Source organism: Cherax quadricarinatus, chromosome 26 (assembly GCF_038502225.1).
Source record: "Cherax quadricarinatus isolate ZL_2023a chromosome 26, ASM3850222v1, whole genome shotgun sequence".
NCBI lineage: Eukaryota > Metazoa > Arthropoda > Malacostraca > Decapoda > Parastacidae > Cherax > Cherax quadricarinatus.
Window position 1 is genome coordinate 3,123,876 of NC_091317.1, and position 24,000 is coordinate 3,147,875.

Consider the following 24,000-nt stretch of genomic DNA (forward strand, 5'->3'; position numbering starts at 1 on the left):
AATTCAAACTTAGAAGTCATGACAAAAGTGAACCTTCAGTTCTGTGACTGAACTAAACTGAACGTAAAATTAAAAACAATTACCATTTGAACGCTCCTTCATAAATGCCTGTAACTGTTGTGTTACGTGGCCTTATATCATCCCCTTGAGTCCTTTCAGTTAAATAAGACCATTTAACACCCTATTTACAACCCTATTTTACACACGCTGTGGCCTATTTTGTACACACAGTGATGTATTACGAACACTCTTACAGAAACACAATGACCTATATAGAATTCGCTGCTGAAGGTGTTCTAGCCTTTGACTTATATCTTTCCCTTTCCCCTTTCTCCCCTCTCCTTTTCTCCCCTTCTTCCCTCCCCGTCTCTCTCCCCCCATGTAAACTGACCTCAAACAAACCTGGGTCATTGGAGACGCTAACGAGCGAACTACGTCCATTGAAAAACATTAACGCCCGGGGAGGGGGAAATGAGGGAGGGGGAGCTGAGGGAGGGGAAATGAAGGGGGAGGGAAATAGTGGTCGGAAAATGAGGGAGAGAGGATTGAGTGGGAGGTGGAAGATGGGGGACAGCTGACTGGTTATGTGATTGACTGACTGATTAGTAGTGTGACTGATTGACTGGCAGTCTTGCTGACTGATTGATTGACAGGCTTGCTGACAGACTGATTGATTGACAGGCTTGCTGACAGACTGATTGATTGACAGGCTTGCTGACAGACTGATTGATTGACAGGCTTGCTGACAGACTGATTGATTGACAGGCTTGCTGACAGACTGATTGATTGACAGGCTTGCTGACAGACTGATTGATTGACAGGCTTGCTGACAGACTGATTGATTGGCAGGCTTGCTGATAGACTGATTTCTGATTCGATGATTGGCAACTCATTAATCAGCTTGAAGTGTATTCTGCCTGATTAATTAATCAGCTGATTGTCTGATCGAAATATTACCTGTCCGATTTTCTATGTGAAAAATCAAGTTACTGACTTTCTCAGTGACTGACAACTTAACTGTCTAAGTAATTAAAATAATTAATCAGTAAGGTACTAACTATATTTTGATATAATTACAAAAAATCGATAATTGGATATTTAATAAATATTAAAGCAGGAAACGAGTAGAGGGGAAAAAATAGTCATAGAAGAATTGAAAAAAAAATAGATGAATGAAGGAGAAAGGAACAAAAGACAGTAGGTTAAACAGTATTGGAACTTCTCGAATGAAATCTACGACCACAACGTCTCGACGAAATAATCACAACATCTTCAAACATCCACAATATCTTCAAACATCCACAATATCTTCAAACATCCACAATATCTTCAAACATCCACAATATCTTCAGACATCCACAATATCTTCAGACATCCACAATATCTTCAGACATCCACAATATCTTCAGACATCCACAATATCTTCAGACATCCACAATATCTTCAAACATCCACAATATCTTCAGACATCCACAATATCTTCAGACATCCACAATATCTTCAGACATCCACAATATCTTCAGACATCCACAATATCTTCAAACATCCACAATATCTTCAGACATCCACAATATCTTCAGACATCCACAATATCTTCAGACATCCACAATATCTTCAAACATCCACAATATCTTCAGACATCCACAATATCTTCAGACATCCACAATATCTTCAGACATCCACAATATCTTCAGACATCCACAATATCTTCAAACATCCACAATATCTTCAGACATCCACAATATCTTCAAACATCCACAATATCTTCAGACATCCACAAAATCTTCAAACATCCACAATATCTTCAGACATCCACAATATCTTCAGACATCCACAATATCTTCAAACATCCAGAATATCTTCAGACATCCACAATATCTTCAGACATCCAGAATATCTTCAAACATCCAGAATATCTTCAGACATCCACAATATCTTCAGACATCCACAATATCTTCAGACATCCAGAATATCTTCAAACATCCACAATATCTTCAAACATCCAGAATATCTTCAGACATCCACAATATCTTCAGACATCCAGAATATCTTCAAACATCCAGAATATCTTCAGAAATCCACAATATCTTCAAACATCCAGAATATCTTCAAACATCCAGAATATCTTCAGACATCCAGAATATCTTCAGACATCCACAACATCTTCAGACATCCACAACATCTTCAGACATCCAGAATATCTTCAGACATCCACAACATCTTCAAACATCCACAATATCTTCAGACATCCACAACATCTTCAGACATCCAAAACATCAAGTTCCTCCGACAAACTTGACATCCTTTCACTGCTCAGCTGTCCAGCCTCTGAGAAGGCTATGTGTCCTTGCTCTTATTTTACGAGTGAGAAGGAAAGGGGGAAGGGGAAGGGAAAGGAAAGGGGCGGAGAGGGAAAGGGGGAAGAGGAAGAAGTGAGTGAGAGGGAGGAAAGGCAACACAGGGTAGTGAAACAGCCCTGAGAAAGTGAGTGGTCGACGGAGAAAAAAATATAAAGTATCGTTAAAGGTTGAGAAGTGAGAGGGAAGAGAGGGGACTGGGGAGGGGAGGGGGAGAGAGGGGAGGGGAAGAATGGAGGGGGAGGGAGGGGGAGGGAGAGGAAGGAGGGGAGGGATGGGAAGGAATGGGAAGGGAGGGGAAGGGAGGGGGAGGGAAGGGTAGGGAGGGGAAGGGAGGGGAAGGGAGGGGAAGAGAGGGGGAGGGAGGGGGATGGGATGTGAGTTCTAACAGGATCAACAGTTTTTGTGTGGAGAGGGGGAGGAAGAGGAGGAGGAAGATGAGGAAGAGAAAGAGGGGAAGAAGAGGAGGAGGAGGAGGAGGAGGATGATGAGGGGGAGGCGGACGAGGACGAGGGCGAGGTGGAGGAGGAGGAGCAGGAGGGAAAGGTCCTCGATCTGTCTATCTACATGTTCTTGCACTGCTGGCCTCAGGATAGATGTGAGGTGCTTAATAAAGCAGCCGCTCCGGCGGCACAATCTGTAATCGGGTCAGCCTTGGTGGTTGAAATCTGTTAGGCTCACGGCAGGCAGTGAATCACATTGACGAATCCCACCTCTGATTACACACATGTGTCCAGGAAGGACAACTTGATGAATGAGACACATGCAGCACTTGGGTATCTTCATTGTCGAAGACAATTCGCTGGAGAAAAGATAACCAAATACTGCGCATGTGTCTTATTCATCAAGTTGTGGGTACTGTATACCAGTAACACATGAAGAGTAACTTTCGGTCTGCCTCCTACTTTACTTGCAATTTATGGCCAGGGTATAAATCGTTTAGTTTTTTAACGAGTTCCAAATGGTCGCCATTCCTCTTTTTAAGAAGGTACAACGATCCTCAATATATCTGTACCGTAGCCTCCCGAGGTTTGCTACTAAGTGATGTATTACTTTGAAAGTATTGTGTGTGAAGGTCATACAGGCGAGGGAAGGGATGTGCACTGTCCACACTATATCACCTACGTCCCTGGGGAAAGTGTTCATCGTTGGAGGAAACTACATTCATAGAAATTCATGACTTGGCGAGAACAATGATTTGAAAACGTGGGAAGTGGTGGTGGCTTGATGCTCGTGTTTACATTGTTTCGATATTTTTCTTCTTCTTCAGGATACGTGCAATTTGTTCAGAGGTTCCTTCTTCTGTGTATTTCATCTTGTATGTATCTTTCCTTACTTGCTTCATGTATGAGTGTTGTAACGCAGCTAAAATGTTACGTAAATAAATGCTGCTGCCTAGGGTTAAAATCCTTGTCTAGTGGCATTAAAACATTAAATAAAATACACTAACCTAGGACCAAGATTGTTACTTGACAAGAAGCTTGAACTAGATGGTCGATACTCTTATCAGGAAGGATAGATAAATGTAACTTATGTTGATTACTAGTAAGGACATATAAACTAACATTAAAACATTAAACCTACATTAATATTGCCATCAGAACAAGTACTAGACCCATACGGGTCATTAGGCCACAGAAGAATAAAATATTAATGGAGCCTGTAGATCTCCATTCTTTGCCGACTTGCAGGGGACCGGTAAAAATAATATAACCATTTCAGCACTTTTCACTAGTCACACACAAAAGAAAACACCTCCCTGGGCCTGCATGAACGTAAAACAAACCCAGACATAAATTGTGGCCTGAAGCTTACACAAAACATCACAAACTCGCATTACTCAGCCTGACTCTATCACACTCCCAAAACCGCTTCCACGACACTGACTTAGTCCTACACTCCTCACACAGCTCTCTCATCCCAGTCACCTGTCCAATACACGATCAGTTTCAGAACAAACCCCGTCCACTGACATTGTTTATGGAGCATTTTTCACTACATCAAAAATTTTATAAACATTATTATAACAATGCAGAGTCCTGCATAACAAGTGTCTTGGTAGTTTCCAAATTAATTTAAAACGTGAAGGGAAAGTCATTTAGGTATCAATGTCAAAAGTAGTGATTGTTTTTAAAAGTTGTATTGAATTTTAGTAATGTTTGAATGTCCTCGTCACATCACCAGCAACTGGGGTGTTGTGCATTTTTTTACGTTAATATTCAAGTTAATGCCTTTTGCACATGCTGTGGAGGAGCAAATATGCTGTTGGAAAACATGTGCTATGGAAGAAAATATATGGCAGATACATAACAGTGAAGTAAAGAGCTTGTGTGTGGAAAGTGAGACTCAGGTTATTGTACGTAGGAGAGAGGGAGATTGTCTTTCAGTAAGAGTAGAGAGGGATGTGTGATGTCACTATAGTTGTTTGATATATTTATAAACGGAGCTGCAAATGGTATGGGATAGAAAGATGGTGAATCTGTTACGGCGTAGTAGTCAGTTATTATTTTTACCAGTGACGCGGCTCTTTTGGGAGATTCGGAGCAAAAGTTGTAAAGGAAATTACAAGATGATGAGAATAAGAAAAAAAATATAGGCAATTAGAGATTGAATTTTAGATTGGAGGGAGTATGGAGGAAGTAAATGTTAAGATATTTGGGAATAGACTTCTCGGCAGAAGGGTCTAAGAGAGACCAGGTTAATTGTAGAACTGACGAAGGGAAGAAAAGTGAGTGGTGCATTGAGGCATCTGTGGAGACAAAGAACTTTATCCATGGAGGCGAAAATGGGAAATGTACTAGAGCACTGTGGGACCAACACTGCTGTATGGGTGTAGAGCATGGGTTTTGAATGTCGCAGCGAAGAGGAGGCTGGAGGGAGCAGAGATATGTTGGAGGGCAATGTGTGGTGTGAATATTATGTAGCGAAATCGGAGTTTGGAGATTAGGAGGTTTGAAATTACCAAAAATAATATTCAGCTAAAGAGGGGTTGCTGAGATGCTTTGGATATTAAGAGAGGATGAAGAAAAAGAGGATGACTAGGGGGATATATAAATCTAGAGTAGAGGAAAGGAAGGGTAGGGGTCGTCCTAGAAAAGGTTGGAGGGAGGAGATAAAGGAGGTATTAGGGGATTGGACATCCAACAGGTTTGTGAGAGTGTGTTAGATAGGAGTGAGTGGAGGCAAGGGGTTTTTATGATTTGACGTGCTGTTGGAGTGTGAGCAAGGTAAAATTTAGGAAGGGATTCAGGGAAACAGGTTAGTCAGACTTGAAGCCTGGAGGTGGGAAGTGCAGTGCTTGCACTCTGAAGGAGGAGTGAGGATGTTCGGATTTGGAGAGTCGTCTGAACTGTAATGTCGGCGCCCTTCAGGCAAGGCAGTGATTGGATGAGTAACAGGAGTCTTAAAAAGAAAATAAATTCGATAGTAATAGCTGCCGTTCCTGGCTGACCTGTCCGACAGCGTCGACACTGTCGCCCTTCAGTCACTCTGTTGCTGGTGGGCGTCAGGACAATGAATGTGAAATGGTTTGTGGACATATAAATGAAGGTCAGATCATCGTTGTCAGGCCACTGGAGGTCAGCTGATATATCATGATAATAGTAAAGTCGTTTATACCTCATTCGTTCTAACTCAAGGTGACAAGAGATATGGCCATATAATAAGATCTCGAATAAACAGTAATTTTCATTATTTACGTATATATATGTATATGTCGTGCCGAATAGGTAAAAGTTGCGATTTTGGCTTAAAAAGCAACGCTCTTCTTGCCGAATAAGACAAGCGAAAATTTGTATACGCAATAATTTCGAAAAAATCATTCCGAACCCAGCAAGAAAAATATATTTAATTGTGTTTGTTTATTATTAAATTATTGTAAACTTATCTAAAATATATTTAGTTGGATTAATCTAAATTAAATTGCTCTTGTTAAAATAACGTTAGGTAAGTTTTCTAAGGATCTTATGGTACAAAATTATTAAATTTTACATTAACATAAAGGAAAAAATCTATCTTTAAACGTATAAGAGAAAATTTTAGAAAGAACTAATTGACCAGTTTTACCTACACACACACACACACACACACACACACACACACACACACACACACACACACACACACATCTATATATATATATTTATATATATATATATATATATATATATATATATATATATATATATATATATATATATATATATATATATATATATATATATATATATATATATATATATATATATATATATATATATATATATATATGCAATAAGATCACAGTAAACAGGTGATTTCAGAATATGCAAAACAACCACTCTGAAAGAATAGAGAAATTCCAAGCGCTTTCGTGACTACTCACATTATCAAGGAACTATGAAAGTAAAGCATCCAAGGAAGCTATATAAGGGGTCTGGCCAGCACCTCACTATCAGATCCCACAACGGTTAAACACCTGACGCGCGCCGACCCAACTTGGATAGGTCCTTTGCACAACTCACCCACAAACTATTCTACCCAAGAAAATTTAAAAAAATATTATTTGTCCAGTGTATTAAATTCTTCCCAAATTCTATTAATTATAAATGGATCTAATTTATATAAACCAAAGGAAATATTCATATTATTGTCAAAACTGCTTTTTATGAAACAAGATTCAATTATATTCCTGTCGACCATGGACTTGCTTGATACTACTTTCTCAACTTTTTGAAAATCAATTGGATGGTTAAAATCTCTTACATGAATAAATAGAGCATTGGAATCTTGTCCAGTTCTAATGCTATATTTATGTTGTTTTAATCTTAGTTCGAGATTTTTACCAGTTTGACCGTAATAAACTTTATCGCAAATTTTACAAGGAATCTTATAGACACATCCATCAGCATTTTGGGGGGAATTCTTTATCAAAAGTTTTTTTACTGTATCAAGATTTTTGAATACAACTTTAATATTAAAAGTCTTAAGAAGAGAAGGCATATCAAATTTGCGCCTTACTAAAGCAGACAAAATAAATGCAATAGTAATTATGAAAGAAAATGATTACCAAGAAAAAATGAATAATCTCTTAGATGATACTGAAACCTATTCTAAACTTAGGAAAAATCCCCTAGAAACCGTTAACAGCAATTTCAATAAAACTTCTACTGAAAGGCAAAGATGAATTAGTCAAACAATTTACTTCCACTAATCCATCTTTACCTTACATGTATGGACTAATAAAAACACACAAACCAGGGAATCCAGTCAGACCAATTATTAGCTCCATAGGGTCAGTTTCATATAAATTATCCAAATGGCTTGTTGATATTTTGAGCCCTATTGTTGGCAAAATTTCTAACTTTAATGTTAAAAACAACATAGACTTGGTTGATAAATTAAGCTCCTTGACTGACTTAAATGATTTTAACATGGTTAGTTTTGATGTTACTTCCTTGTTTACGAAAGTTCCTGTTGATGATTTATTAAGTTTCTTATCTGAAGAACTCGTTAACTATGATTTACCATTGCCAGTTCCTACTATCATTAAACTTATTAAACTTTGCATTGTTGATGCAAAATTTTTATTTAATGATAAGTTTTACACTCAGAAGTTTGGTATGGCAATGGGAAATCCTCTTTCACCTGTTCTTAGTAACCTATACATGGAATTTTTTGAAACAAGGTTGCTTAACACAATCCTCCCTAATAGAGCTAAATGGTTCAGATATGTTGATGATATTTTGTGTCTTATGCCCAAAAATGTAGATATACACCATTTCCTTGGAAAATTAAATAGCTTAGCCCATTCTATAAACTTTACTGTTGAGTTTGAAGAAAATAACTCATTGCCTTTTCTAGATGTTTTAATTATTAAGGGTAATAATGAATTAAAATTTAAAATTTACAGAAAACCTACAAATAACTGTTCCTATGTCCACTATTATTCCTCGCATCAAGATAGAGTCAAACTGTCTGTTTTCTCATCAATGTTTTTGAGAGCTTTACGAATTTGTAGTCCTGAGTTCATAGATGAGGAAATATCCAAAATTTGTGAAATAGGTAATGATTTAAAATACCCAAGAAATGTAATTGATAAATCTTTTAAAATTGCTAGAAATACTTTTTACAATCCAAAAAGGGACAACCAGCCTTATTCAACTAAAAATATGTTGGTTCTCCCTTACCATGAAAACTTGGTTGATATGCCTTCTCTTCTTAAGACTTTTAATATTAAAGTTGTATTCAAAAATCTTGATACAGTAAAAAAACTTTTGATAAAGAATTCCCCCCAAAATGCTGATGGATGTGTCTATAAGCTTCCTTGTAAAATTTGCGGTAAAGTTTATTACGGTCAAACTGGTAAAAATCTCGAACTAAGATTAAAACAACATAAATATAGCATTAGAACTGGACAAGATTCCAATGCTCTATTTATTCATGTAAGAGGTTTTAACCATCCAATTGATTTTCAAAAAGTTGAGAAAGTAGTATCAAGCAAGTCCATGGTCGACAGGAATATAATTGAATCTTGTTTCATAAAAAGCAGTTTTGACAATAATATGAATATTTCCTTTGGTTTATATAAATTAGATCCATTTATAATTAATAGAACTTGGGAAGAATTTAATACACTGGACAAATAATAATTTTTAAATTTTCTTGGGTAGAATAGTTTGTGGGTGAGTTGTGCAAAGGACCTATCCAAGTTGGGTCGGCGCGCGTCACGTGTTTAACCGTTGTGGGATCTGATAGTGAGGTGCCGGCCAGACCCCTTATATAGCTTCCTTGGATGCTTTACTTTCATAGTTCCTTGATAATGTGAGTAGTCACGAAAGCGCTTGGAATTTCTCTATTCTTTCAGAGTGGTTGTTTTGCATATATATATATATATATATATATATATATATATATATATATATATATATATATATATATATATATATATATATATATATATATATATATATATATATATATATATATATGTATATATATATACAACATCCCCCTTCCATCTTTATAATTTTACTTCCAGTTTCAGATTTTTGATAATTTTCTCACTCATAATGGTCGATATATTTTTAACGAACAGCTTCAGCTGGGTTAATTACCGCTGTCTATGGCAGGGAGTGGAAAATTTTTAAATATCACCAACGAGGAACGGGGAATCGAACTGGGCTGTTAGAGCCAAATTATCTCCACCATACGTCCCCCAGCAGGCGCAAATGCGTGTAATTTTTCTGCCAAAGCAATTACCGTATAATTCTCACGCCGGATATAATTTTTACCAGCGGCTGCTGCGATAGTAAAGGCAATTATCACCGCCGCATTGCGTTTGTTTGCGGAAATGTTAATTTAAATATTTATAGTTCTGATAGCGGCACTAATAATATTGAGAACAAAGCTTTTGTGAGTGTGAATACACTGCCAGGATGGCAGTACTTGGCAGTGCCACTCATCCTGTGAGTGAATACTCTGCCGTGATGGTAGTACTTGGCAGTGCCACTCATCCTGTGAGTGAATACTCTGCCGTGATGGTAGTACTTGGCAGTGACACTCACCCTGTGAGTGAATGCACTTCCGTGATGGCAGTACTTGGCAGTGCCACTCATCCTATTAGTGAACGTACTGCTAAGATGGCAGTACTTGGCAGTGTAAAATCTTAATAATTTGACTGTGTAAGACTGTTCATCCACACCAGCTCCTTTGACTTTCTCTCTCTCTCTCTCTCTCTCTCTCTCTCTCTCTCTCTCTCTCTCTCTCTCTCTCTCTCTCTCTCTCTCTCTCTCTCTCTCTCTCTCTCTCTCTCTCTCTCTCTCTCTCTCTCTCTCTCTCTCTCTCTCTCTCTCTCTCTCTCTCTCTCTCTCTCTCTCTCTCTCTCTCTATCTATCTATCTATCTATCTATCTATCTATCTTTCTCTCTCTCTCTCTCTCTCTCTCTCTCTCTCTCTCTCTCTCTCTCTCTCTGTTATCATAATCATCGCTAAAAAAAATCCGTTGTATATGTGTTAAACTGTAGTTGCAGAAGAATAGTATATTCTGGGACAGGTTTGATGGGTTTTCAAGACAGTGCTCCGTTTTCAGTACTTTGTCTTTGATGTGCTGGGAAGTTATGTCTTGTGGGTTAATAAACTATACATGTGCAATAACCGGTTTCTAATTTCCAGATTTAGCCATCATAACTTCGTGTACTTTATTAGTGGTGTTAAGTGACTCAGTGTTGGTGAGAGACTCTTCAATATGCAAATCACTTGTCTCGTGGCTGCCTCTCTCTCTGGTTGCTACATATTATTTTGTAAAGCTACGTAAAATATGAAAAATGGGCTTGAAAGTTTTTTATTGCATTTTTCGACGATTTAGAACGGTTTGAAGCATCTTTATTCGTATTGCAATGTTGTTGAAGTGTTTTGCGTGGGTCTCAGTAAATGTTGCAACCATTACCGTTGACTCAGTGAGGAGACCTCTGCTGGACAGTGATTCACTGTTGCTACTCACTTTAAGACCCCGTTGGTTTGTAAACACAAATGATGTTATAGTGGAGATAAATGGCATAAAATACCGACACGATGGAAAAATAGACACAAATGTAGGATAATACAATTATTTATTGTGACCTGATAAAGCCGACGGTGTGGGTGAAACGTAATCAGTAAAGGATCACATTATACTGCGTTCCTGTCTATTTTTCCAAGGTGTTATGTAGTGTTTGTCAGGACTTAAAAGGCGCGTGAGTTTCCCTGCCTTTTAATATCATGTTATTTTTCCCCTATAATCTACGTTGTCCATAATTACTCTCGCAACACAATTGTCCTCAAAGATTTGTTGAGTTATACCATGAATTAAGGAAAGATGCTACACTTCTCTTTACGAAAACAGACAAAGCAAATGCGATAGTAATTATATACAAGGTAGATTACAGGGAAAAAATAACATAGTATTAGAACACAGGAGAACTAATGTGTCCCTTAATATCCGAAGCTGTGATGGACAAACCATTGGTCGTGTTTCGGTCCATCCTGGCTCCTGGGCGGTGATACACCTTTACAATTTCTTGTCATTCTTCTTTGTGTCCAGTCATAATAAAAAAATCTCCTTTGTCTGTCTGGTTACATTTTTTCATTTTCAGTCTGACTTTTCATTAGCTCTATTCGCCTCGTTCTCTTCCAGTGGCACTCTGGGAGACTTGACACCGTAGCACTGCCTTTCGTTTATTGAACTATAACATATTGTGGGTGAAACAGTCTGCACTTCCTGGAAAGACTTGTCTTTATTGAGGAGAATACGGTATTTCCTGCGAAGGTCGTATTGAAAAGTTCCATTTCCCTTTTTCCCCGGATAATCCACATGTGATGACTACCCAGTAGTGGTGCAGACACACTCAGATTTACTGAAGGTTGTGAACTGCGGTTTTTTTTTTGGATGGATCGCCATGTGCTCTTCAGTAGTAGCAACTGATTCAGGTGCTACTGAGACTGTAACAGCCTGTAATGGAATATATACTAGGGCTGGAAGCCATGCGGGATGCTGTGCTCTTTCCCTGCTCCTGATTCCTTCAGTGTTCTCTCCCCGAGTTCACACTCACATGCCAACTGTCTGCTGAATTTCTCATCAACATTTTGAGTAAAAAATATTAACAAGAACTTTTTGACATTTCTGTTCAGTGGGTAACACCTCAATTATCGTTCCAGTTCTCCCGCAATAATTTTTCCTCTCCCATTCTCCATATATTTTACTAACGGTAGCACAGGACGGTAGCACAGGACGGTAGCACAGGACGGTAGCACAGGACGGTAGCACAGGACGGTAGCACAGGACGGGAGCACAGGACGGTAGCACAGGACGGTAGCACAGGACGGTAGCAGGACGGTAGCACTGGACGGTAGCACAGGACGGTAGCACAGGACGGTAGCACAGGACGGTAGCACAGGACGGTAGCACAGGACGGTAGCACAGGACGGTAGCACAGGACGGTAGCACAGGACGGTAGCACAGGACGGTAGCACAGGACGGTAGCACAGGACGGTAGCACAGGACGGTAGCACAGGACGGTAGCACAGGACGGTAGCACAGGACGGTAGCACTGGACGGTAGCACAGGACGGGAGCACAGGACGGTAGCACAGGACGGTAGCACAGGACGGTAGCACAGGACGGAAGCACAGGACGGTAGCACAGGACGGTAGCACAGGACGGTAGCACAGGACGGTAGCACAGGACGGTAGCACAGGACGGTAGCACAGGACGGTAGCACAGGACGGTAGCACAGGACGGTAGCACAGGACGGGAGCACAGGACGGTAGCACAGGACGGTAGCACAGGACGGTAGCACAGGACGGTAGCACAGGACGGTAGCACAGGACGGTAGCACAGGACGGGAGCACAGGACGGTAGCACAGGACGGTAGCACAGGACGGGAGCACAGGACGGAAGCACAGAACGGAAGCACAGGACGGTAGCACAGGACGGTAGCACAAGACGGTAGCACAGGACGGTAGCACAGGACGGTAGCACAGGACGGTAGCACAGAACGGTAGTACAGGACGGAAGCACAGGACGGAAGCACAGGACGGTAGCACAGGACGGTAGCACAGGACGGTAGCACAGGACGGTAGCACAGGACGGTAGCACAGGACGGTAGCACAGGGCGGTAGCGGAGGACGGTAGCACTGGACGGTAGCACAGGACGGGAGCACAGGACGGTAGCACAGGACGGTAGCACAGGACGGTAGCACAGGACGGTAGCACAGGACGGTAGCACAGGAGCACAGGACGAGCACAGGACGGTAGCACAGGACGGTAGCACAGGACGGGAGCACAGGACGGAAGCACAGGACGGAAGCACAGGACGGTAGCACAGGACGGTAGCACAGGACGGTAGTACAGGACGGTAGCACAGAACGGTAGTACAGGACGGTAGCACAGGACGGGAGCACAGGACGGAAGCACAGGACGGTAGCACAGGACGGTAGCACAGGACGGTAGCACAGGACGGTAGCACAGGACGGTAGTACAGGACGGTAGCACAGGACTGGAGCACAGGACGGTAGCACAGGACGGAAGCACAGGACGGTAGCACAGGACGGGAGCACAGGACGGTAGCACAGGACGGTAGCACAGGACGGTAGCACAGGACGGTAGCACAGGACGGTAGCACAAGACGGTAGCACAGGAGAGTAGCACAGGGCGGTAGCACAGGACGGTAGCACAGGACAGTAGCACAGGAGAGTAGCACAAGACGGTAGCACAGGACGGTAGCACAGGACGGTAGCACAGGAGAGTAGCACAGGACGGTAGCACAGGACGGTAGCACAGGACAGTAGCACAGGAGAGTAGCACAAGACGGTAGCACAGGACGGTAGCACAGGACTGTAGCACAGGACGGTAGCACAGAACGGTAGCACAGGACGGTAGCACAGGACCGAGGCACAGGACCGTAGCACAGGACAGTAGCACAGGACAGTAGCACAAGACGGTAGCAAAGGACGGTAGCACAGGACGGTAGCACAGGACGGTAGCACAGGACGGTAGCACAGGACGGTAGCACAGGAGAGTAGCACAAGACGGTAGCACAGGACGGTAGCACAGGACGGTAGCACAGGAGAGTAGCACAAGACGGTAGCACAGGAGAGTAGCACAAGACGGTAGCACAGGACGGTAGCACAGGACGGTAGCACAGGACGGTAGCACAGGACGGTTGCACAGGGGAGTAGCACAAGACGGTAGCACAGGACGGTAGCACAGGGGAGTAGCACAGGACGGTAGCACAAAAGAGTAGCACAAAAGTGTAGCACAGGACGGTAGCACAGGACGATAGCACAGGACAGTAGCACAGGACCATAGCACAGGACTGTAGGACAGGACAGTAGCACAGGATAGTAGCACAGGACAGTAGCACAGGACCATAGCACAAAACCGTAGCACAGGACAGTAGCACAGGACCATAGCACAGGACCGTAGCACAGGACAGTAGCACAAGACGGTAGCACAGGACAGTAACACAGGAGAGTAGCACAGGACAGTAGCACAGGACGGTAGCACAGGACAGTAACACAGGAGAGTAGCACGAGTCCGTAGCACAGGCCAGTAGCACAGGACAGTAGCACAGGACAGTAGCACAGGACGGTAGCACAGGATCGTAGCACAGGACGGTAGCACAGGACGATAGCACAGGTCCGTAGCACAGGACAGTAACACAGGACAGCAGCACAGAACGGTAGCACAAGACCGTAGCACAGGACGGTAGCACAGGACAGTAGCACAGGACAGTAGCACAGGACGGTAGCACAGGTCCTTAGCACAGGACAGTAGCACAGGACAGTAGCACAGGACCGTAGCACAGGACGGTAGCACAGGTCCGTAGCACAGAACAGTAGCATAGGACAGTAGCATAGGACAGTAGCACAGGAAGGTAGCACAGGGCAGTAGCACAGGACGATACCACAGGACGGTAGCACAGGACCGTAGCACAGGACGGTAGCACAGGTCCGTAGCACAGGACAGTAGCATAGGACAGTAGCACAGGAAGGTAGCACAGGGCAGTAGCACAGGACGATACCATAGGACGGTAGCACAGGACCGTAGCACAGAACCGTAGCACAGTACCATAGCACAGGACCGTTGAATAGGACCGTAACACAGGACCGTAGCACAGGACCATAGCAAAGGACCGTAGAACAGAACCGTAGCACAGGGCCGTAGCACAGGACCGTAGCACAGGACCATAGCAAAGGACCGTAGAATAGAACCGTAGCACAGGGCCGTAGCACAGGACCATAGCAAAGGACCGTAGAACAGAACCGTAGCACAGGGCCGTAGCACAGGACCGTAGCACAGGGCCGTAGCACAGGACCGTAGCACAGGACCGCAGCACAGGACCGTAGCACAGGACCGTAGCACAGGGCCGTAGCACAGGACCGTAGCACAGGACCGTAGCACAGGACCGTAGCACAGGACCATAGCACAGGACCGTACAGCTGACGTACCTTGGTACCAGGATGATAGGCTTTGCGTGCAAGAAAAATAGAATTATCCTCCCCTTCCTTAGATCAAACCTGATTATTTCTCATTTCCCGACAGCTATATTATACCTGTGAATTTTGCTGCTCTAAAATACTACTACTACTACTACTACTACTACTACTACTACTACTACTACTAATAATAATAATAATAATAATAATAATAATAATAATAATAATAAATCATCTGACCTCTTGTTTATGATTCTTCAGGGTGGGTCGTTATCGAGGTTGAACAATGGTTGTTCAGCTCATATGACCAAGGTGACGACTGGAGACGACCAGGGGAGTGACGACTTTGAGCACGACCACCTGCCCACCACCAGCACCACCAGTACCACCACCACTACCAGCGCCAAACATAAAGGTAAGATGGATTTACGAAGTCACCAAGAGAGGGGCCTTTGTGAGCACTATTCCTGGAATATCTATGAACGAAACACACAAGGAGAGGGCCTTCGTGAGCACTATTCCTGGAATATATATGAACGAAACACACTAGGAGAGTGGCGTTCGTGAGCACTGTTCCTGGAATATCTATGAACGAAACACACAAGGAGAGGGGCCTTCGTGAGCACTATTCCTGGAATATCTATGAACGAAACACACTAGGAGAGGAGCGTTCGTGAGCACTATTCCTGGTATATCTATGAACGAAACACAGTAGGAGAGCCACTAGGACACTGGCGTTCGTTAACACTAATCCTGATATATCCAATAACCACTAGTGCACACACGAACGGACGATGATGGACGTGTATGGTGTTAGTTAGTACTAGCTTTGTTAGCAAGTTCTAGCTTTGTTTATACTAGTAATGTTTAAGGTAGTGTTTTCCCTGGTTTCTCCTTTATATTTAGAGATGCTGAAGCGAGTGTTTTATCCTGGATTCTTGTTTACATATGATAAATGTTTAAGCGAGAGCTTTTTCTGGACTTCTGTTTACATACTGTAATGTTTAATCTAGCGCTTTTCCTGGACTCCTGTTTACATACGGTAATGTTTAATCTAGCGCTTTTCCTGGACTCTTGTTTACATACGGTAATGTTTATTCTAGCGTTTTTCCTGGACTCCTTTTTACATACGGTAATGTTTAAGCGAGCTCTTTTCCTGGACTCCTGTTTACATATGGCAATGTTTAAGCGAGCGCTTTTCCTGGACTCCTGTTCACATATGGTAATGTTTAAGCGAGCGCTTTTCCTGGACTCCTGTTTACATATGGTAACGTTTAAGCGAGCGCTTTTCCTGGATTCCTGTTTACATATGGTAATGTTTAAGCGAGCGCTTTTCCTGGACTCCTGTTCACATATGGTAATGTTTAAGCGAGCGCTTTTCCTGGATTCCTGTTTACATATGGTAATGTTTAAGCGAGCGCTTTTCCTGGACTCCTGTTCACATATGGTAATGTTTAAGCGAGCGCTTTTCCTGGACTCCTGTTTACATATGGTAACGTTTAAGCGAGCGCTTTTCCTGGATTCCTGTTTACATATGGTAATGTTTAAGCGAGCGCTTTTCCTGGACTCCTGTTCACATATGGTAATGTTTAAGCGAGCGCTTTTCCTGGACTCCTGTTCACATATGGCAATGTTTAAGCGAGCGCTTTTCCTGGACTCCTGTTCACATATGGTAATGTTTAAGCGAGCGCTTTTCCTGGACTCCTGTTTACATATGGTAATGTTTAAGCGAGCGCTTTTCCTGGGCTCCTGTTTACGATTAGTTATGTTTAACCAAATATTTTTATTTCTCTTGAAATTTGCGAATGTTTTTTTTTGTTCATGATGTTCAACAAGAGTGCTGCTTCTGTTCACTTTCATGCCAGTGTCTTAGTTCCACAGAGAAAGCCTCGGCTTTGTTCACTTACTAACCCCAAGCTACAGTGCCTTTGTTTTCTCTGTTCATCAATGTTCATGCCAGTGTTTTTCGCTTTCAGCAATATTCACCCGGTTGTTCTCAGTGTTCTGTATCGCCCATACGAGTTTTCTCCGTGTTCAGCCTCGTCCACCTGAGTGTTCTCCGCGTTCAGCTGCATAACATCGAGTGCTCTCCGTGTTCATCTGAATAACATCGAGCGTTCTCCGTGTTCAACTGAAAATATCGAGTATTCTCCGTGTTCAGGAAAATAACATTGAATGTTCTCCGTGTTCATCTAAATAACATCGAGTGTTTTCCGTGTTCAGCTGAATAACATTGAGTGTTCTTCGTTTTTAGCTGCATAGCATCTAGTGTTCCCGTGTTCAGCAGAATAACTTCAAGTATTCTCCGTGTTCAGAAGAATAACATCGAGTGTTCCCCCGTTTTCAGCTGAATAACATCGAATGTTCTCTGTGTTCAGCTAAATAACATCGAATATTCTCTGTGTTGAGCTAAATAACATCGAATGTTCTCCGTGAACAGCTGAATAACATCTGGTGTTCTCCGTGTTTTGCAGAATAACATACATCGAATGTTCTCCGTGTTTAGCAGAATAACATCGAGTGTTCTACGTGTTCAGCAGAATAACATCTGGCGTTCTCCATGTTCAGCAGAATAACATCTGCTGTTCTCCATGTTCAGCAGAATAACATCTAGTGTTCTCCATGTTAAACAGAATAATATCGAGTGTTATCCGTGTTCAGTGGAATAACATCGAGTGTTCTCCATGTTCAGCAGAATAATATCTAGTGTTCTCCGTGTTCAACAGAATAACCTCTGTTGTTCTACGTGTTCAGCAGAATAACATCTGGTGTTCTCCATGTTCAGCAGAATAACATCTGGTGTTCTCCATGTTCAGCAGAATAATATCTAGTGTTCTCCCTGTTCAGCAGAATAACCTCTGGTGTTCTCCGTGTTCAGCAGAATAACATCTGGTGTTCTCCATGTTCAGCAGAATAACATCTGGTGTTCTCCATGTTCAGCAGAATAATATCTGGTGATCTCCATGTTCAGCAGAATAACATCTAGTGTTCTCCATGTTCAGCAGAACAACATCTAGTGTTCTCCATGTTCAGCAGAACAACATCTAGTGTTCTCCATGTTCAGCAGAATAACATCTGGTGTTCTCCATGTTCAGCAGAATAACATCTAGTGTTCTCCATGTTCAGCAGAACAACATCTAGTGTTCTCCATGTTCAGCAGAACAAGATCTAGTGTTCTCTATGTTCAGCTGAATAACATCTGGTGTTCTCCATGCTCAGCAGAACAACATCTGGTGTTCTCCATGTTCAGCAGAATAACATCTGGTGTTCTCCATGTTCAGCAGAATAACATCTAATGTTCTTAATGTTTAGCAGAATAACATCTGGTGTTCTCCATGTTCAGCAGAATAACATCTGGTGTTCTCCATGTTCAGCAGAATAACATCTAGTGTTTTCCACGTTCAGCGGAATAACATCTGGTGTTCTCCATGTTCAGCAGAATAACATCTGGTGTTCTCCATGTTCAGCAGAATAACATCTGGTGTTCTCCATGTTGAACAGAACAATATCTGGTGTACTCCATGTTCAACAGAATAACATCTGGTGTTCTCCATGCTCAGCAGAATAACATCTGGTGTTCTCCATGTTCAGCAGAATAACATCTGGTGTTCTCCATGTTCAGCAGAACAACACCTGGTGTTCTCTATGTTGAGCAGAACAACATCTGGTGTTCTCCATGTTCAGCAGAATAACATCTGGTGTTCTCCTTGTTCAGCAGAATAACATCTGGTGTTCTCCATGTTGAGCAGAACAACATCTGGTGTTCTCCATGTTCAACAGAATAACATCTGGTGTTCTCCATGCTCAGCAGAATAACATCTGGTGTTCTCCATGTTCAGCAGAATAACATCTGGTGTTCTCCATGATCAGCAGAATAACATCTGGTGTTCTCCATGTTGAGCAGAACAACATCTGGTGTTCTCCATGTTCATCAGAATAACCACTAATGTTCTCCATGTTCAGCAGAATAACATCTGGTGTTCTCCATGTTGAGCAGAACAACATCTGGTGTTCTCCATGTTCAACAGAATAACATCTGGTGTTCTCCATGTTCAACAGAATAACATCTGGTGTTCTCCATGCTCAGCAGAATAACATCTGGTGTTCTCCATGTTCAGCAAAATAACATCTGGTGTTCTCCATGTTCAGCAGAATATCATCTGGTGTTCTCCATGCTCAGCAGAATAACATCTGGTGTTCTCCATGTTCAGCAGAATATCATCTGGTGTTCTCCATGCTCAGCAGAATAACATCTGGTGTTCTCCATGTTCAGTAGAATATCATCTGGTGTTCTCCATGTTTAGCAGAACAACATCTGGTGTTCTCCATATTCAGCAGAATAACATCTAGTGTTCTCCATGTTCAGCAGAATAACATCTGGTGTTCTCCATGTTGAGCAGAACAACATCTGGTGTTTTCCATGTTCATCAGAATAACCACTAGTGTTCTCCATGTTCAGCAGAATAACATCTAGTGTTCTCCATGTTCAGCAGAATAACATCTTGTGTTCTCCATGTTCATCAGAATAACATCTGGTGTTCTCCATGTTCAGCAGAATAACATCTTGTGTTCTCCATATTCAGCAGAATAACATCTGGTGTTCTCCATGTTGAGCAGAACAACATCTGGTGTTCTCCATGTTCAACAGAATAACATCTGGTGTTCTCCATGCTCAGCAGAATAACATCTGGTGTTCTCCATGTTCACCAGAATAACATCTGGTGTTCTCCATGTTCAGCAGAACAACATCTGGTGTTTTCCATGTTCAACAGAATAACATCTCGTGTTCTCCATGTTCAACAGAATAGCATCTGGTGTTCTCCATGTTCAGCAGAATAACATCTAGTGTTCTCCATGTTCAGCAGAATAACACCTGGTGTTCTCCATGATCAGCAGAATAACATCTAGTGTTCTCCATGTTCAGCAGAATAACATCTGGTGTTCTCCATGTTCAGCAGAACAACATCTAGTGTTCTCCATGTTCAGCAGAATAACATCTGGTGTTCTCCATGTTCAGCAGAACAACATCTGGTGTTCTCCATGTTCAGTAGAATAACATCTGGTGTTCTCCATGTTCAGTAGAATAACATCTGGTGTTCTCCATGTTCAGCAGAATAACATCTGGTGTTCTCCATGTTCAGTAGAATAACATCTGGTGTTCTCCATGTTCAGCAGAATAACATCTGGTGTTCTCCATGTTCAGCAGAATAACATCTGGTGTTCTCCATGTTCAGCAGAATAACATCTGGTGTTCTCCATGTTCAGCAGAATAACATCTGGTGTTCTCCATGTTCAGTAGAATAACATCTGGTGTTCTCCATGTTCAGCAGAACAACATCTAGTGTTCTCCATGTTCAGCAGAATAACATCTGGTGTTCTCCATGTTCAGTAGAATAACATCTGGTGTTCTCCATGTTCAGCAGAATAACATCTGGTGTTCTCCATGTTCAGTAGAATAACATCTGGTGTTCTCCATGTTCAGCAGAACAACATCTGGTGTTCTCCATGTTCAGCAGAACAACATCTGGTGTTCTCCATGTTCAGTAGAATAACATCTGGTGTTCTCCATGTTCAGTAGAATAACATCTGGTGTTCTCCATGTTCAGCAGAATAACATCTGGTGTTCTCCATGTTCAGTAGAATAACATCTGGTGTTCTCCATGTTCAGTAGAATAACATCTGGTGTTCTCCATGTTCAGTAGAATAACATCTGGTGTTCTCCATGTTCAGCAGAATAACATCTGGTGTTCTCCATGTTCAGTAGAATAACATCTGGTGTTCTCCATGTTCAGCAGAACAACATCTAGTGTTCTCCATGTTCAGCAGAACAACATCTAGTGTTCTCCATGTTCAGCAGAATAACATCTGGTGTTCTCCATGTTCAGCAGAATAACATCTGGTGTTCTCCATGTTCAGTAGAATAACATCTGGTGTTCTCCATGTTCAGCAGAACAACATCTAGTGTTCTCCATGTTCAGCAGAACAACATCTAGTGTTCTCCATGTTCAGCAGAATAACATCTGGTGTTCTCCATGTTCAGTAGAATAACATCTGGTGTTCTCCATGTTCAGCAGAATAACATCTAGTGTTCTCCATGTTCAGCAGAACAACATCTAGTGTTCTCCATGTTCAGTAGAATAACATCTGGTGTTCTCCGTGACGGGCGGGCTGAGTGCTGGGTGATGGTTGCAATTCCCAGTATTAACAACACCCTGATGGATGTTCGTCCTGTGATCCGGATATATACCCGTTCTGTATTTTTTTTACCACTAAAAAAACCACGAAAAAACGAGAAAAAATAAACACTTAGTGTAATATAAAACAAAAAACAAAAAAAAACAAAAAAAAAACATGAAAAAGCTGAAAATTAATAGAAACAATAAATAAAGCAATAAATAGCTGGAAAGTTTAAAAATAAAAAAATAAAATAATGGAAAGCCGAAAATGCAATAAATAAATCAATAAAAGCCGAAGATGCAATAAATTAAACAATAAAAGCCGAAAAAGTAAAGCAAATGCCGAAAATGCACTAAATAAATTAGTAAAAGTCGAAAATACACAAAATAAAACAATAAAAGCCGAAAATGCAATAAAACAACAAAAGCCGATAATTCAATAAATGAAACAATAAAAAGCCCAAAACAAAAATCGAATATACAATAAAGAAAAAAAACAAAAGTCGGAAATACAATGTATAATACAACAAAAGCCGGAAATACAATAAATAAATAAAACAACAAAAGTCGGAAATACAATAAATAATACAACAAAAGCCAGAAATACAATAAATAAATAAAACAACAAAAGCCGGAAATACAATAAATAAATAAAACAACAAAAGTCGGAAATACAATAAATAAATAATACAACAAAAATCGGAAATACAATAAATAATACAACAAAAGCCGGAAATACAATAAATAAATAAAACAACAAAAGTCGGAAATACAATAAATAAATAAAACAACAAAAGTCGGAAATGCAATAAATAAAGCAATAAAAGCCAAGAAAGTAAACAATAAAAGTACATTAAATAAATTTTAGGGTGACAGCAGTAAGACAAGAGAGAGAGGGGTGGGTGGTTTGCATTTTCTTGGACTGCAAGAAGGCGTTTGACACAGTTCCACACAAGAGATTGGTGCAAAAACTGGAGGACCAAGCAGGGATAACAGGGAAGGCACTACAATGGATCAGGGAATACTTGTCAGGAAGACAGCAGCGAGTCATGGTACGTGGCGAGGTGTCAGAGTGGGCACCTGTGACCAGCGGGGTCCCACAGGGGTCAGTCCTAGGACCAGTGCTGTTTCTGGTATTTGTGAACGACATGACGGAAGGAATAGACTCTGAGGTGTCACTGTTTGCAGATGACGTGAAGTTGATGAGAAGAATTCACTCGATCGAAGACCAGGCAGAACTACAAAGGGATCTGGACAGGCTGCAGACCTGGTCCAGCAACTGGCTTCTGGAGTTCAATCCCACCAAGTGCAAAGTCATGAGGATTGGGGAAGGGCAAAGAAGAACGCAGATGGAGTACAGTCTAGGGGGTCAGAGACTACAAACATCACTCAAGGAAAAAGATCTTGGGGTGAGTATAACACCAGGCACATCTCCTGAGGCACACATCAACCAAATAACTGCTGCAGCATATGAGCGCCTAGCAAACCTCAGAACAGCATTCCGACATCTTAATAAGGAATCGTTCAGGACCCTGTACAACGTGTACGTTAGGCCCATATTGGAGTATGCGGCACCAGTTTGGAACCCACACCTAGCCTAGCACGTAAAGAAACTAGAGAAAGTGCAAAGGTTTGCAACAAGACTAGTCCCAGAGCTAAGAGGTATGTCCTATGAGGAGAGGTTAAGGGAAATCAACCTGACGACACTGGAGGACAGGAGAGATAGGGGGGACATGATAACGACTTACAAAATACTGAGAGGAATTGACAAGGTGGACAAAGACAGGATGTTCCAGAGACTGGACACAGTAACAAGGGGACACAGTTGGAAGTTGAAGACACAGATGAATCAAAGGGATGTTAGGAAGTATTTCTTCAGCCACAGAGTAGTCAGGAAGTGGAATAGTTTGGGAAGCGATGTAGTGGAGGCAGGATCCATACATAGCTTTAAGCAGAGGTATGATAAAGCTCATGGTTCAGGGAGAGTGACCTAGTAGCGACCAGTGAAGAGGCGGGGCCAGGAGCTTGGACTCGACCCCTGCAACCTCAACTAGGTGAGTACAACTAGGTGAGTACACACACACACACACACACACACACACACACACACACACACACACACACACACACACACACACAGACACACACACACACACACACACACACACACACACACACACACACACACACACACACACACACACACACACACACACACACGTACAACATGCATATTCTTTTTTCGTTTCCACTTAATTTGTAATGGTTATGGAAAAGCCATTTAAAAAAAATTGCCACGTTGAAGCTCACTGCTCCACCACTCCAACCATTTACTCTGTGGAGCTTTTATCTCTCTCTCTCTCTCTCTCTCTCTCTCTCTCGCTCTCTCTCTGTGTGTGTGTGTCTCTCTCTCTCACTAGGTTTTAGAAGGTTACGTTAAAGTCCCTAACTTTATTTGCAAGCAAAGAGCTGTTACCAACATCAGCTCACTTGAAATCTTCCTCTCTCAAGAAG

At 41.9% G+C, this 24,000-nt stretch overlaps 1 protein-coding gene across 1 annotated transcript in view; it reads left to right on the forward strand.

The window, feature by feature from the left end:
- Positions 1-24,000, forward strand: part of LOC128691547 (uncharacterized) — a 200,492-nt gene that overhangs the window by 112,370 nt on the left and 64,122 nt on the right. The window contains exon 4 of the mRNA XM_070088946.1: positions 15,572-15,725. Coding sequence (XP_069945047.1) covers positions 15,572-15,725 — 154 coding nt within the window. The remainder of the gene's footprint in view (positions 1-15,571; positions 15,726-24,000) is intronic.